This window comes from Vipera berus, assembly GCF_964194415.1.
Source record: "Vipera berus genome assembly, chromosome: 17".
Classification (NCBI taxonomy): Eukaryota; Metazoa; Chordata; class Lepidosauria; order Squamata; family Viperidae; genus Vipera; species Vipera berus.
Window position 1 is genome coordinate 400,741 of NC_138220.1, and position 14,260 is coordinate 415,000.

General features: G+C 53.5%; 2 protein-coding genes across 7 annotated transcripts; one reads left to right on the plus strand and one right to left on the minus strand.

Moving 5' to 3' along the window:
• Positions 1-668: 668 nt before the first annotated feature.
• Positions 669-10,743, minus strand: CEP104 (centrosomal protein 104). Of its 5 annotated transcripts, none has more exons than XM_081341107.1 (23): positions 10,681-10,743; positions 10,358-10,432; positions 9,777-9,907; positions 9,392-9,565; positions 8,788-8,926; positions 8,499-8,561; positions 8,223-8,299; positions 7,932-8,100; positions 7,410-7,568; positions 6,728-6,964; positions 5,878-6,081; positions 5,063-5,230; positions 4,642-4,815; positions 4,022-4,198; positions 3,267-3,473; positions 2,883-2,999; positions 2,585-2,615; positions 2,367-2,448; positions 2,062-2,170; positions 1,493-1,631; positions 1,321-1,388; positions 1,016-1,112; positions 669-842 (listed from the first exon to the last, which is right to left on the minus strand). In XM_081341107.1, the coding sequence occupies exons 3-23, from the start codon at positions 9,887-9,889 to the stop codon at positions 706-708; spliced, it is 2,841 nt and encodes a 946-aa protein (XP_081197233.1). In that variant the 5' UTR covers positions 9,890-9,907; positions 10,358-10,432; positions 10,681-10,743; the 3' UTR covers positions 669-705. The 5 variants fall into 5 exon arrangements, 3 of the variants coding, with proteins under 3 accessions (XP_081197233.1, XP_081197231.1, XP_081197232.1); XM_081341105.1 differs by having other exon boundaries at positions 9,777-9,903; positions 10,681-10,699; XM_081341106.1 differs by having other exon boundaries at positions 2,367-2,445; positions 9,777-9,903; positions 10,681-10,697.
• A 55-nt stretch (positions 10,744-10,798) lies between these two features.
• Positions 10,799-13,878, plus strand: DFFB (DNA fragmentation factor subunit beta). 2 transcript variants are annotated; one of them, XM_081341108.1, is made up of 7 exons: positions 10,799-10,952; positions 11,056-11,185; positions 11,551-11,739; positions 11,937-12,016; positions 12,238-12,408; positions 12,713-12,813; positions 13,288-13,878. In XM_081341108.1, exons 1-7 carry the CDS (start codon positions 10,848-10,850, stop codon positions 13,625-13,627), a joined length of 1,116 nt encoding a protein of 371 aa, XP_081197234.1. In that variant the 5' UTR covers positions 10,799-10,847; the 3' UTR covers positions 13,628-13,878. The 2 variants fall into 2 exon arrangements, with proteins under 2 accessions (XP_081197234.1, XP_081197235.1); XM_081341109.1 differs by having other exon boundaries at positions 12,277-12,408.
• The last annotated feature ends 382 nt before the right edge of the window (positions 13,879-14,260 follow it).

The window sequence follows — 14,260 nt, forward strand, 5'->3', positions numbered from 1 at the left end:
ACCGTTAGACAACAGACCTTACAAATTCTGACAACCCTACCACCTGCCAGAGATAGTAGCTTCTAATCTACTTTCTGCCTTGGTTTTAATTCCTCACGCGGGGAATATTTACTGATTTGTTAAATTTATACGCCGCCCACCTTACGGGCGCAACCTTGGGGCACCCAAGTTGTAGCTGCTCCGTCACTGGGGTTTTCTACGAAGAGACTGGACAGCCATTTGTCTGGGATACGATAAGGTCTCCTGCCATGGACAGAGGGTTGAGCTAGAAGACCTTCAAGGGCCCTTGTGAGTCTACGTTTGAATCAGATGGAAGACTATCAAAGAGAGACGCAACCTAGAACTCGGGAGAAATTTCTTGGTTGTGAGACCTACGGAAGAACCAGCCCCCAGACACTGTGGATGCTCCAGCCCTGGGGGCGTGTGTGTGTGTGTCTTCACAAATGGACTAGACAACCATCTGACTGGGTTGGTTTAAGGTCTCCTGCTTCAGCAGGGGTTGGTCTAGAAGTCCTCTAAGGTCCCTCCCAACCCCGTGATCCTATATAGATACTGGAGTGCAGCAGTTCTAAATAAGACGGGGGGGGCGTGCGATTGGCAGAGGGTAGCCCCTTTCAGACTGCTCCCCCCCCGCAAGCCCTACTGCGGCGGAAGAAAGAGCAGGCGGCCCCCAGGCAGGCCGGGAAGGGAAAGGAGAGATCCGCGTCATCGCTTTGCATACGTTCTGCCAGTGTTTTTATTCAATGCTCCTCGAGGGGTGGGGATTTTGCTCCCCACCGTGGGCGACCGCAGCTTCACTCCCAGGGGCCCTGACCGGTTCAGGACGGTTCCGCCAGCCCGGCCTGGGGAAAAAAGAAAAGAAAAAGCTGTTTGAAGAGATGGAGAAATGGGGAGGGGAGGGGGGGCTGCCATCTCCACCATTCAAAGTCTGCTGCCGGCGATGGGTGGGGGGGATTTCTGGGGAGAAATGAGGGCATCCCGGTTTGTGAGGGGAGAAACCCGAGGGTTTTTTTACCGGTGACGGTCTGCGTGGGCAAGCTCTTGTTCAGGGAATGCGTGCGCCTCGGGTTCATACGGCAGCCGTCTCGGCCCATCAGGTGCACCTTCCAGGCCTGGGGGGGGAGAGGGGGGAGGAAACGGTTCAGAGGGTCGGCAGCCGCGATGAAGAGAGGAGGAGGATCAGGATCAGCGGGGGACCGGCTGGAAACCCAGAGTGGAAGAAGGGCGGATCCAGTGTGCCAGGACCCTTCCCCGGTCCTCCCGCCACCACCGTTATCCTGAGGAGCCACCCCTCCCTCCACGCCCGCCCGCGGCTCTCACCTCCTCGCCCGGGGTAAAGTTGTCGTGGCATAACGGGCAGCGGTTGGCCACTTTCTCGGACTTGGCCGCTGGAGAGGAGAGAGGGGAGACGTCAGCCGCTGGGGGAGGGTCCCAGGGGCCCCAAGGGTCCCATAGGGGGCAAACGAGAACGGAAGGGGGAAAAAGGACTGACGGTTGCAGGCTCTCCCCTTGGCGTGCCGGGCCAGCTCCTCCTTCGGCAGGGCCTCGCAGCAGCGGGAACACTTGGCAAAGTTCTCCTTCTTCTCACACTCGGTCAGCAGGTGCTCGGTCAGGCTGGCGATCTCCACCACCTGCCCCGGGGGGGGGAGAGAAGAGCCCCTTGGCCTGAGAGGATGGCGAGATCAATCTCTCTCTCTCTCTCTCTCTCTCTCTCTCTCTCTCTCTCGGCTGGCAAGAGGACCCCTCGGCTCCCCCAAAGAAGCCAGGACTCTGTGAGCAACTGGCCTAGAGCGCTTTGCAAATAGGTTTGGTAGTATTTTTGTTTTGCAAAATGAATACGGCAGAAGAACGAATGAGCGGAAGGGCTTCCCCTCCGGGAGTTGCGGCTGGTACTCCGGCGGCCCTGGAGGTTCTTTGGAAGAGGCCGGGCAGCCATTTGTCTGGGATGGTCCGCTGCTGGAGGAGTGGGGGCTGGACTAGAGAAAGGGCAGCCGAATCTCCCCTGGACACCTCCAGCGATGGGCCCCCCACAGCACCGGGAGGGGGGCAGGGGGGGCTCACCTGCTTGCAGAAGTCACACCTGGTCAGCATGGGGCAGTGCTTCCAGTAATGGAGGTCCAGCCCTTCCTCGGTGAAGGATTCATCTCTCTCCCCACAAAAGATGCAGAGGCTGACGAGGAGGGAGAGCAACCCATCAAGGCCCAGGAGCCCCTGAGGCCCTTTTGGAGTCAGGATCCGGAGGGAGGGAAGATCCTTCCGTTCCCCCAAGCAATCGCCCTCCTCAAAGGCAGGGAGACGGGCGGCCTTCCTGCCTGCCTGCCGGCCATCCCGTCCCCAGGGCTGGGCTGGCCCCACCAGCCACTTACTTGTCCAGGTAGTTGGCAACCGACGAGTGGTCATCCAGAGGATCCGCCGGGACGGGCTGGGCAGCCTTTTTGGATGTTTCTGCTTTGAGGAGGAAGGAGAGAGAGAGGGGGGGGAGGAGGGTCCCCCTATTTTTATTAGAATTATGTTGGAGTCGAGTCAGATTTAGTCAGGACAAACGTCCTTTGGACAAAAGCCTTAAAAAAAGAAGAAGCCATACCTTGAGTCTTTGATTTCTGCAAATCTTTTTCCTAAAGAGAAATTAAGAAAGTCAAAAGCAACAGAAAGGCCGGATCTTTGCAGACAGCCAACTTAAATAACAGGGCAGAAAAGGGGGTTTCGTCGGGTACCCATGAAACCAGCGAGGCAGTTGGCAATTTAGGACTCCTCTGAGCAACGGCGGGAAGCAGGAACTGCCCTCCTCAGGCTGACAGCCCACAGATGTGCTGGAGTGCAACATCTGGGGAGACCCATGCTGGCTGGGGATGATGGGCTTTGTCTTGGGTATCCCTGGATACCTTGTCGGCTTGGGCGTCCGTCTGCATCTCCTTCAGGGCTGCCACTTGACCTTGCAAGGCATTGAGCTCTTCTTTCTTCTCCTTCTCTGCTTCCTCAGTCGCCGACTTCTTCTGGGCCTGTTCAGACAACCGGGGAGCCCCTGAGCCAGCGTCAGGCACGGCACGGGAGGCTCCTAGAGAAAGAGGATCCTGCCCTCCTCCCGGCAACCCCCCCCCTTCCTTCTAGCCCTGATGAGGCCACCTAGCTGGGTCATGAAACGCCTGCAAGAAAGCCACCAACCCGGGGCTTTTCAGAATGGACCACGCAGACCCACAAAACAGCCACATGGGCACAAAACCTCCTTGGGATGAAGGTCAGAATCCTTACGGAGGCTCCCCCCTTACTTTGAGCTCGGCTTCGCTGAGCCGGCCGTCAATTTTAGCGAAGCCGTCAAACAGGGTCTTGTACAGCACATTCTTCCGGGTGTTGGCATCATCGGTGGGCAGATAATCCAGGATGTTGTCTCGGTGCTGCCGATACATGTCCAAGATGATCCGGATGGCCGTTTCCCGCACCTCGAAGACACGGTGCTCCAGAGCTCCTGTGGCAAACTGAGACCGGAAAGCTTCCCAATCAGGCTCAAAGGCGAGCATCTAGCACAATCATATTTAGGATCTGGAGCGACAAGAAAAAGGTGGCCGGGGGGGGGGGGGAGGAGGGAGGAAGACACGCACCCAGGACCTCAAGATATGCCGTAGTGACGTGGCAACCAAAGTTCCTCAACCCTGGCAACTTGAAGATATTCAACTTCAACTCCCAATTTTAACGCATTTCTTTTGATGTGTATCCTCGTTGTGGCTCGGTTACTCTCTTGTAGTCCCTCTCTCTGCGATCTTCCCACTCCGGTGGATGGGAGGAAAAAAAATGAGCATGCTGGCTGGGTGGCTGGGGAATTCTGGGAGTCGAAGCCCACACATCTTCAAGCTGCCAAGGTGGAGGAACACCGGTCGTAAGTCTCCCAAAAGAGAGAGACTTGGTTGAGGTGGGATGCAAAGAACGAAGACAGAAAGCCTGTGTTACATTTTACAGGGAAAAATCCTGTATCTGGCTCAAATCTGAGAAGAGACTGTAGGAGGTTACAGGACCCCAGAGTTCTTACTCGCATGACGTTATCGACCGTGAAGCCGGAGTTCTCGGTGCCCAGGTGTTTCAACAAACGTTCCACCAGCTCCACCTGGCTCATGGCGAGGTGTGTGGGGCAGTTGGGCCTCAGGGGCTGCACCAGGTGGGTAGGGATGATCTGCAGAGGCTTCACCTCATGGCAAAGGGCCATCTCCTGCAAAGAGCCAGGGTAGGTGACTGATTGGTGGGAGGCAGCCAGGTTTTCCTGAACTACGAGAGATTTGATCTCATAAGGAGGTTTATTTAGGATGTGCAGGTAACCCTCAAAGGTCTCATTTCTTCGTTTATTACATACAAGCCGACTCTAAGCGGCTTACAACATTAAAATGAAACCATAAATATATGAATTAAATGTATGAAATTGCATTGGAATTAATTTCACTTTTTCATTTTATTCAGGAGATCCAAATACAAAATCCCAAAGGAAAAAAATGTTAACAGAGAAAAAAACTAGACAAGGACAGTAAAAAAATGTGAATTCTTAAACCACATCGAAATTTCAGTAAAAGACCAGTCTCTGTCCACATTACGGATGGAACGCCAGCTAATCGGCTGCAGAGTCGCCCTCCAGCAGAGTTTCCCGGCAGGTGGACTTACCTGGATGAAGTTGGCAGCAGCCATCCGAAGGCGGGCCGAGGAGTCCCCCGTGCGGGAGAGGAGGTTGGGGAAGGTCCGTTCCAGGCAGAAAATGGTCTCCTGCCTGCCCAGTTTGTGCTTGGGGATGTACTGCGTGATGCTCATTTTCAGGAGCTTCAAGGAGGCGTGGAAAACCTGCCGCGTTTGGAGAGAGGAGGAGAAGAGAGCAGCAACACAGAACCATCCAGGTGAGCCGTTTTCGGTTTTTAAGGAACCTCAACTGACTGCTTTTCTTCTGAGCGTCAGCTGGAAGCGGGAGGCAGGAGACCAGGGGGTGGGGCAGAGATTTGGGGAACCGGGGGTGGGTGGGTGGGTGGGACAAACAGCCCCTAGCCAGGTGACCCTAACCCTCTCGGCCTCCCAGTTTTCGCCCTTCCCTCACCGAAGAGACGATATCTTTGATGGCCCGCACGACGAGGAAGACGGCTCCCCGGAGCATGTTCTTGAGCTCCTCCTTGGGGGTGCTGGTGGGAGCCTCGCTCATTTTCTTGTAGATGGCCAGCAAGGAGTCCTCGCGATACGACCAGGTTTTGGAATAGGCGCCGGCCACCTGGGCAAAGCAAGGCGGGAAGGAAGGAGAGCGGCCTGGCGGGAGACCGACACCTCCGCCAAAGTCTATAGCTGCCCTTCCACTGGCCGAGGACGGCTCCTTCCCTCGCTTCTACAGGGAGTCCTCCACTTACGACCATTTGTTTAGTGACGGCTCAGAGTTACAATGGCCCGGGAAAAAGCGAGTTAGGGCCGCATTTCACACTTACAAAACTTGCAGCGTCCCCGGGGGTGGTGGTGGTGTCAGGCGATCAAAATTCAGACCCATGGCAACCAGTTCATATTTATGACAGTCACATAAAGGAGGGAGGGGGTCACGCGATCCCCTTTTTCGACATTTCCGACCGACAAAGTCAAGGGGGAAGCCACATTCCCTTCACAGCCGTGCTAGTCACTTAAACATCTGCAGGGATTCCCTTAATGACAGTGGCGAGAAAGGTCGTAAGACGGAGCAAAACTAGCAAACGTCTTGCACAGCAAGAGAAACGTGGGACTCCACTGTGGTCGTAAGTTGAGGACTACCTGTATTGGGGATCTCCCCGCTGGTAGGCGTGGCTCCCTGTCCGGCCCCTGCCGATGCCCTGGGTCCAAGAGCTCCGGACAGCCCTCCCGGGCCCTCGGCAGCAGAACCGCCGCCTCCCTCCTTACCAGCGTTTCCCCGAAGACGTCGATGGAGGCGCTGGCCTCCCGCAGGGCCTTCTCGCTCAGAGGCTCCGGATCTCCCACCGCCCCGCTCCTGGCCGTCTCTCCGGCTTCCTCCTCGGTCATCTCCGGCTCTGGCATGGGAAAGCCTTCCTCCTGCTGCCGGCGGGTGGCCGGCAGGGGCCGCTCATCGTAAGGTAAGAACTCGGCCTGGGAGAGAAGAGCCCAGCAGTCAAAGCTGGCGGCCGCAGAGCGCCCCTCCTCGGTTTGGGACCCTCCGGGCTGCGGCTCCCAACCCCTCCCCATGGCACCCTCAAGGAGTCGGGCAAGCCCGGCGACCAACGTGGGAAGGGGCCGTGTTTACACACAGCAAGAAGGGGCCGGGGGGGGCGGGGGGGTTGTGTCTAGGGCTGGAGATGTGAAGGTCAGGAGAAACATGTGGGAAAAGGTCCCCCCCCCCGGGGAATTTGGCATTTGAGGAGGAAGAAGAAAGGAGATAAAGAAGGAAGGATAAAAAGGAGAAAAGGAAAGAGGAGGGAAGGAAAGAGGGATTAAAAAGACTGAAAGAAGAAAAGAGGAAGCATAAAGAGGGAAGGAAGGGTAAGAGGAAGGAAGGAAGGAGAAAAAGAGGGAAAGGAGAGAAAGAGAGAGAAGGAAAGAGAAGAGAGGAAAGGAAGAAAGGAGAGAGAAGGAGGAAGGTAGGGAAGAGAGAGAAGAAAGAAGGGGAAGGAAGGAAATATTCAGGAATATTTCCCCCCCCCCTCAAGGAAAGCCCCGCCTCCTCCTCCCCACCCCCCAACCTCTGTGGTCCGAAGGGGCGTGGCTAAGGGAAGGGGGCGGGAGAAGCAGGACTTACGCTGATCTTCGGGAAGGCCTCTGCAGCGTTGGGAGCCGCCCGTGGCAGCGGGGGAGAGAAGGCCTGAGAGGGGGCCGGCTCAGGCGAGGGGACTTCGGGGGGCTTCTCGGGGGGCAAGGAGGCGGGGCTCTCTGGCTCGGCTTTCTCCCTCCAGGGGGACGGCAGGGGCTTCTTCTGCTGGAGGGTCGTGGTGGGTTGAGCCACAGGCTCGAGTGGCAGGTCAGGCAGCCGCCGGATCTGAGTGTACGTGAGAAAGTCGTTCATTTGTTCGTTCGTCCCTTTTTTTCAGACAGCCCAAGGAAGAGACAAGCTGGACGCAAAGTCTCTGATGGTTTATTTCTCTCCCACAATTCCCCAGCCAGCCACACTCGGGTTTTTCCCCCCTCCCAGTCTCCAGAGCGGAAAGATCGCAGAGAAGGGGATTAGAAGAGAGCAAGCAAGCCACAATGGAGATACAGATCAAAAGGAATGCATTAGAGTTGGGGAGTTGAAGTCCACACATCTTCACGTTGACAAAGTTGAGAAACTCTGATCTAAAATGACTATGGGCCTACAATATCCTACAAATCCCAGGGAGAGAAGAACAGTTTTTAGTGGGGGTTAGGTTTTTTTTAAGTGGGTGTTCCCAATGGCCAGCTTCCAGAGGCGCTTAGGGATACCTTCCTGGGGATATTCCACTTACAGCGAGATCTGGGTCCAAGAGGTTATGAAGCTCCAACTGCTGGTAGACCTTGACACGATAGTCTTCCATCTGCTGCTTCTTCTGCTTGGCCAAGTCGTAGTCCTCCCTCTTGACGGCACACCGCTTCTCCACCTCATAGCGCCCCAGACGCTCCCCGACCTGAAACACAAGCCCGGAGTGGGGCAATTGGTCACAGCGGAGAAAACCTCTAAACCACAGAGCAAATGAGCGCCTGGATGTCCAACGGAGAAAATTAATAATTAAATGAGCGGATTGGGTATCGCTGCCACAGCCATTCATCCAAAGACAGGTAAAACTAGACTAATCTTGGTTTAAGGAACCCAGTTACCCCAGTCCAACAAGCAGAACTTTTGATATTCAACAGGGTTGGTTCACGCCCACAAGGGAACAATCCTTCACAAATTTTGCATGTCCAAGAGAACGGAAGGACCTCAAGGCAGCCGAGTCCCTTTCCACCTTTCCTTGTGGGACCCCTCCCCACCCTCCCTCAGCCACTGCTACCTTCTGCAGATCTGCGATGGCTTGCTTGAGCTTCTTAGCGTGGTCGTAGTGTTCCTGGCGCACCGCTTCGTGCTTCTTCTCGTCCAGCTTGCGAATGATCTGGGCCACTTCTGGATCCTGGTACATGTCAAAGGCCAGATCGTCCAGCGGAGAAATGGCGTCGGCCTTCCTGGAATGAAGGGGAGAAAGGCAGTTTGGGATGGTGCCGTGAGCAGGTGGTGGCTGGACGGCCATCGGGAGGGAGGGAAGCAAAATGGCCACAGAGAGGCTTCCCAGTTAGGCCGTCCTCACCCAGGGTAGCTCCCGTCCAAGGCCGAGTCGTCTGAATTGCTCCCTAAATAATGGTCGATCAGCTTCTCCCTGGAAGACTTGGAAACAAAACGACGACAAACAGAATTTTTGGCTGGAATGGGCACAACGTGGGTGAATGACAGCAACACTTAAATATACATGAGCAACAACAAAAATAGAGCTGGAAGGGACCTCGGAGGTCTTCTTCATGGGGAGTGAAGAGGAAAGACCCTCTCTGCATTTTGCTTTCCCTCCCTCCAAATTTCCCAGACTCACCTGGCTGTTCTCAGGGCTAAAATCTGCAGCTTCCCCAATGATATTTATTGCCACAAGGGCAACCTGGAAAAGCAAGAGAGACCCAGTTGGGAGGGTCTTCTGGAAAAAAAACACACACCCCAGTTGACCAAAAGGGTCACAGGTTAAATTTACAGCCTTTTTTTTTTGAGAAAATTTTTTCCTCGGGATCAAGAAGGTAAGGGAAGGCTTTTTTCGTGTCATCGAGCACAGCTAGGGAAGTTATTCTAAGCTGCTCCCATTCACCATCTGGGGGTTGAATTTGTTTTACCTGGCTGTACAGATTGTACCGATTGGCGTAGTTTTTGTGGAAAGTCAACTTTAAATATTGTCCGACTGCATCCACGTAGACGGATTTCAACTCCCGGGCCCGATAGCTGGTCTTTTCGTTATCGGAAAGGGAGACATAACTGTAGAGGGGGGAGGAGGGGAGGTTTAATGCAGATGATCTTTTACAAGTATTGTGAATCCTTTGGCTCTGCTGGATTATCACGTGCCTTCAAGGGCCCCGTGTTTTTCTCTTGTAAGAAAAAGATGCCTGGAACGAATGTCAGCTGCCAATACAGAAGGTTTGTGTGGGCGTGTTTGACGAACCTCTGTCTTTTTCACAGACACCCTAAACTTAAAATTATCAGCTTGAAATCCTAAGCTATCCACAAATTCTCTCTCAAATTCCAGAGGAAAGGAGACCAAGCAGAGGGTCAGCCTGCCAAACATGTCTCTTAGATATCTGCAGCTGCTTATTTGGAATTGCACCTTGCTTTCATAGTTAGTTTGATCTGGAATCAGTGACGGAGCTGGGCAGCTTCTGCTGGGTGACCCCTGAGGGACTCAGGCAGGAATACCGACACATCTCAAGAGAGGTAAAAGCTCACCCCAGCCTCTGGAATCGTTCCGATTTATAGGGCGCAAAATAATCGGGCAGGTTTTCGCTGATGTAGAACTCGATTTTGCTGGAGATCATATACTGGTGAGCCAGGAGTTGCAGCTTTCGAATTCGGCACCGTTCCACCATTTGAAGGACTATTTCTTGGGGATACTGGCAGAGCCTGAAAATAAAGAAAAAGGGAGGTCTTTGATTTCCCATGCCAGGATTGAAATGCAGGGAATATTATATTACACTCAGTGACCAGGGGAGGGAGGGAGGGAGGGAGGGAGGGAGGGAGGGAAGGAAGGAAGGAAGGAAGGAAGGAAGGAAGGAAGGAAGGAAGGAAGGAAGGAAGGAAGGAAGGAAGGAATTAGAATGTCTTGGGGCCTGACCTTGATGACCTCCATCCGTTGACCGTTGGCGCGTGAACCATCAGTTCCTTGGCACTGAAGCCATCCTCATGTCCGGATGAACTTATAACAATGAACCCAATCTTGTGTGGCATCCTGCCTTCTTGTGCTAACTGGGAAGAAAGAACAGCCAGGTTTTTGCAAAAGAACAGATCTCTCATCAGCAAAGAATACAGCATTTTAACTTCATGTTCTACCCTGAACAGGGACTGCAGGGACGTAAAACGGGGGTAAAATATTGGTTGGATTTCTGTAGCCCTCCGTCTCAATAAATGACTGGGTAGCTACAGAAATTCAACAAATTTTGCTCGCACTGTTGGCATGCACAAACGCTTTGCATGTTTTGGAATGGCACGTTTGCATGCGCATACTTTGCATGTATTGGAATGGCATGTTTGGATTCACGTGTGTTTTGCATGTATTGGAATGGCGTGTTTGGATTCACGTGGGTTTTGCGTGTTATCAGAACGACATCTTTTGCATGCAGATGAGTTTTGCATGTATTAGACTGACACGCATGCGTCTCTCCCCCCCCCCCCCAGCCCGGCTTCCTCGTCGCCCACCTGGAGCCGATCCGTGCGTCGCGGCAGGCGGGGGCGCCTCTTCTGCTCGCGCGTCCTTCACCACCATGAAAAGGCCTGGGGAGTGGGGGGAGACACAGCTCGCCTTGACTGGCTCCGCTCGGGCCCGGCGATGCCCCCCCCGTCCCAGGTAAGAGCAGCCGTAATAGCGACAAGACAGCCGCCTGGCCGCTTTCTCAGATGGGGATCTGGTGGCGGGCAGTCCCACCGGCCACCGCACCCGGGAGAGGCCCCGCCCCAAGGGAGCCCCCCCGACCCCCCCACGGCTGGAGGGGAGCCCAAGACAAGCCCCCCCGGCCGCCTACTTTACTCCGGCTCCATCGCCAGGGCCTCCGTTCCCCTAGCAACCGCCGCGACGCGACTGCGCAGGCGGGAGGAGAAAGGCGAGCGAGCACCGGGTGCTTCTGACGCACTTCCGGCGACAGCCCGGCCAATCGGAGCGCAGGAAGCTCCGGGCGCTGTTTCCGGCGCCATGGCGGCCAAGGCTTTCCGGGTGCGGACGGGGCCGGCTGGGCGCAAATACGGGCTGGCGGCCAGGAGCCTCCCGGAGCTGCTGCGCAAGGCCTGCCTGCTGGAGGTAGGCGGGCGGGCGGAGGAAGAGGAGGAGGGGGGGGGTTGGCCGCCGCCGGGTCTCTGCCCGATCACCGCTTCCCTTGACGGGCTTCCCCGCTTCCCCACAGCCGCCCTCGGTCGCGGGCTGCCGGCTCGGCCGCTACGAGGACGGCGTCGAAGTCAGCGAGGGGACTTTCCGCGCTCTGCCCGAGGACGCCGAGCTGATCTTGCTGCGCCCCGGGGAGGAATGGAGCGGATGTAAGTGGGGGACACACCCCACAACCGGGTCCCTGCCCCCTCTTCCACCCCAGTCCCAAGTAGGGTTGTTTTCTAGCGCTGCTAGAAATTTAGAAGAAAAAAAAACAATTTGCCTCGATGAGGACTAGTACCTTGGCCGTCTCTGCGAATGCCACCCTGAGGACTAGCAGCTTGACATACAAGGAAATGTGCAAACCTGAAAGATTCTTTCATATATACGTATACACGTGCGTGTGTATGTATAATGTATATATGTCTCTGTGTGTATAATATATACATGTACGTATGTATACACACACAGATTGTCATTACCGTCTGCCTGAAGGAATAATTGTTGCTTTTTCCCGCTCCTTTCCTCCCTGCAGATGTCGGCGAGATCGAGCGCTTTCTGAGCACTTTTTCCAGCTGCTCCTCCGGCGTCGTCCGCGCAGCTCAGGGACTCCTGTCGGGCGAGGAGGCTCCTAAGAGGTGCAGGTTGCTGGCTGACCTGATTCAGAACCTCAACGAGAATATTTCTGCAGAAAGTAGGAAGGAAGACGAGACGTGGTTTGAAGGTCAGTTCTGAGCTGACGTTTTCTCTGCCTGGTCTACGGGTGAAAAAATGCTCAGGATGTCAAGAGTTTTGGGAAACAGCCTTAAGGACTAGAAACTTGACAATCCCACTCAGCTTTGCAATGTTTCCTACTGAGGCTCCAAGAGCCTTTCTGGGGAAAGCACAGGACTGATGGAATTCGTTTCCCACCATTCCTAGGGGTTGAATCTCGGTTTAAGACCAAGTCCAGTTACATGCGCCATAGTTGTGAGAGCAGAATCCGTGGATACATGAAAGAGGTAACGTGGCTTGCAAAACTCCCTATCCAGTCTTTCTTTTGATCTTAGATTCTTGGACGCAAAGTCTGCCTCCACAATACCTACCATACTATCAAACCATTGCTTATGGCGATTAGGCATTGCAGCAAATGATTAATTAACCCTTTATTTGATGAGTAAACCGACTTGCACTTAACGGTAAAAAAAGTTGATTATTTTTGCTTGTGTTTCTCCCGCCAAAGGTTGTGGCTTACATTTCTGCTGTCCCTCCCGCCCTCCAGATGAAATTCAGCGGCATCGCTGAAGCCATGCTGGGAAAACTGAAGTTGGAAAAATATAATGGCTTTTATTTTGACCGGAAGGAAGTGGCCAAGTTCCGTCTCTGCACGCCGGAAGGCTGGTTCTCTTGCCAAGTAGGTTGCAAGAAAATCGAAGCCGATGGATGAAGCAAAGGCATTTGGTGTTTCTGCTTTCCTTTTCGAGCGGCATTGACTGAAGTTGAACCTTGAATCGCATCGCATAAAATGTGGGGAGAGGGAGAGTCAGGCTGGTGCCCACCGGCACGTGATTGGCTTTACAGGGGGGGGCAAGCTCTCTCACATAGAGCGACGGTGCCAAAATAACACCTACAGGCAGTTTTCGGCTCACAACAGTTCATTCAAACGGTTGTAAGTTGAGGACTGCCTATATTCAGCTTTGTGTGCCCCTTGGCTGCAGGGCCCCTTTGACACCGAAGACTGCTCCTGGAGGCATTCCATCAACCCTTACGGGAACAAAGAAAGCCGAATCCTCTTCAGCACCTGGAACCTCGACCACATGTGAGTCCTGGAACACAATTGCCCCCCCCCCTTTTTTTGTGTGGCCACGGAACCCCAAGACTTGACTCAAGATTTAAATCATAATGTTTCTTAAAGCCTTCGTGGACCCCCTGTGATGACATCGCAGCCCCTCAGAGGCCCGTGGACCTCAATGGTTGAGAACCATTGATTTAACACATGAAAATAAGCGTGTAGCAAAGTTGTGGGTTGTTTTGTTTTTTTAAAAAAGGCTAGACCAACTCCAGAAGGGAAGTTGAATAGCTTTGCTTTGGCTGGGAAGGGACTCCATGTGCCAGTGCAGTCTACCTTAGAGAGGCAATTAGTTGAGGGATAGAGAACAGGAGGCCGAGTGAATTATTCTGAATTTTCCTGGCCTCACACAGCACTGATTCGGTGCTAGTCCTCAAGATGTTATAAATACCCCTGGATTAACATCAAGGGAGTGAAATTACTTAACCTTCTTTTCTGTTTCAGAATTGAGAAGAAACGGGCGATCCTTCCCACCTTAGCCGAGGCCGTGAAAGGCTGCGACGGGAAGGAAATTGACTGGGAATATTTTTACCGGCTCTTGTTCACCACGGATAATTTGAAACTGGTGCACATTGTATGCCACAAGAAAACGGTCCACAACCTCGGCTGCGACCGAACAAAAATCTACCGTAAACGAAAGAGCGGCTGGAAGAACAGGCTTCTTTGCAGCCGTACCTCAAGCCCCCAGATTCAAATATCGAAAACGAAGCAAAAAACCGGCGCCAAACTTTCCAAACAGGACGATGAAAAAACACAGCCCATAGCCAACAAGGGATCTGCTTAAAGGCTGTGCCAGCCCTTTGCTTAACGACTGCTGTAAAAGAGGTGGTAAAGTCAGGTGGAATCATGAGGTCACCTGTTTTATGACCGTCACCGTGAACAAAATTGCAGGGAATTAATTATCTGTCTAGAAATTTTGCCTGGCCAGGGAGCCACTTTTGTTATTTAAATGATTGTTTCTACTCCATTCTATGTTTTTTTAAAAGACTGAAAATAAAAGATTTTTTAAAATTAATAAAAAAATGATGACGAATATTGTTGCTTGTCTTTTTCTTACCTCCTTCTGTTCATTAAAGGCCGCAACCTGGTAGCCACCTTGACCACTGTTGCCATCTTTCTTTTGGGCACGCTTATATATGGCAGTCCCAGGCTCTTCCGGGCCTGGAAGAGAAGTCGCCGAAAGCAGAAAACTTTGAATCTGAGTGTTTTGAAATTACGGCTTGCCAAGAACCATGATGGGAAGCTCGAAGATGGTCAGATATCTTTGGACCAGCAGGTGGCAACCATCACCCAGAAATGAAAGGGCTGGCCTCTCTTCCCCCCCCCATCCTTTTTCCTAGTTTAACCTAGCCTTCATCCCTCCTTGGTCTCTGCCCATCTAGACAAGCCAGCATTACGTCTTGGCTAAAGAAAACCA

Coding starts and splice junctions, on each gene's coding strand:
- CEP104 (XM_081341105.1), bottom strand. CDS start 10,424: ATGGTGGTGAAGGACGCGCGAGCAGAAGAGGCGCCCCCGCCTGCCGCG. Junction 2,616..2,882: donor CGGACGCCCAAGCCGACAAG/GTATCCAGGGAT, acceptor ATTTCTCTTTAG/GAAAAAGATTTGCAGAAATC. Junction 843..1,015: donor GCCCACGCAGACCGTCACCG/GTAAAAAAACCC, acceptor TTTTTTCCCCAG/GCCGGGCTGGCGGAACCGTC.
- DFFB (XM_081341108.1), top strand. CDS start 10,848: ATGGCGGCCAAGGCTTTCCGGGTGCGGACGGGGCCGGCTGGGCGCAAA. Junction 11,186..11,550: donor CGGGGAGGAATGGAGCGGAT/GTAAGTGGGGGA, acceptor TCCTCCCTGCAG/ATGTCGGCGAGATCGAGCGC. Junction 12,017..12,237: donor TCCGTGGATACATGAAAGAG/GTAACGTGGCTT, acceptor CTCCCGCCAAAG/GTTGTGGCTTACATTTCTGC.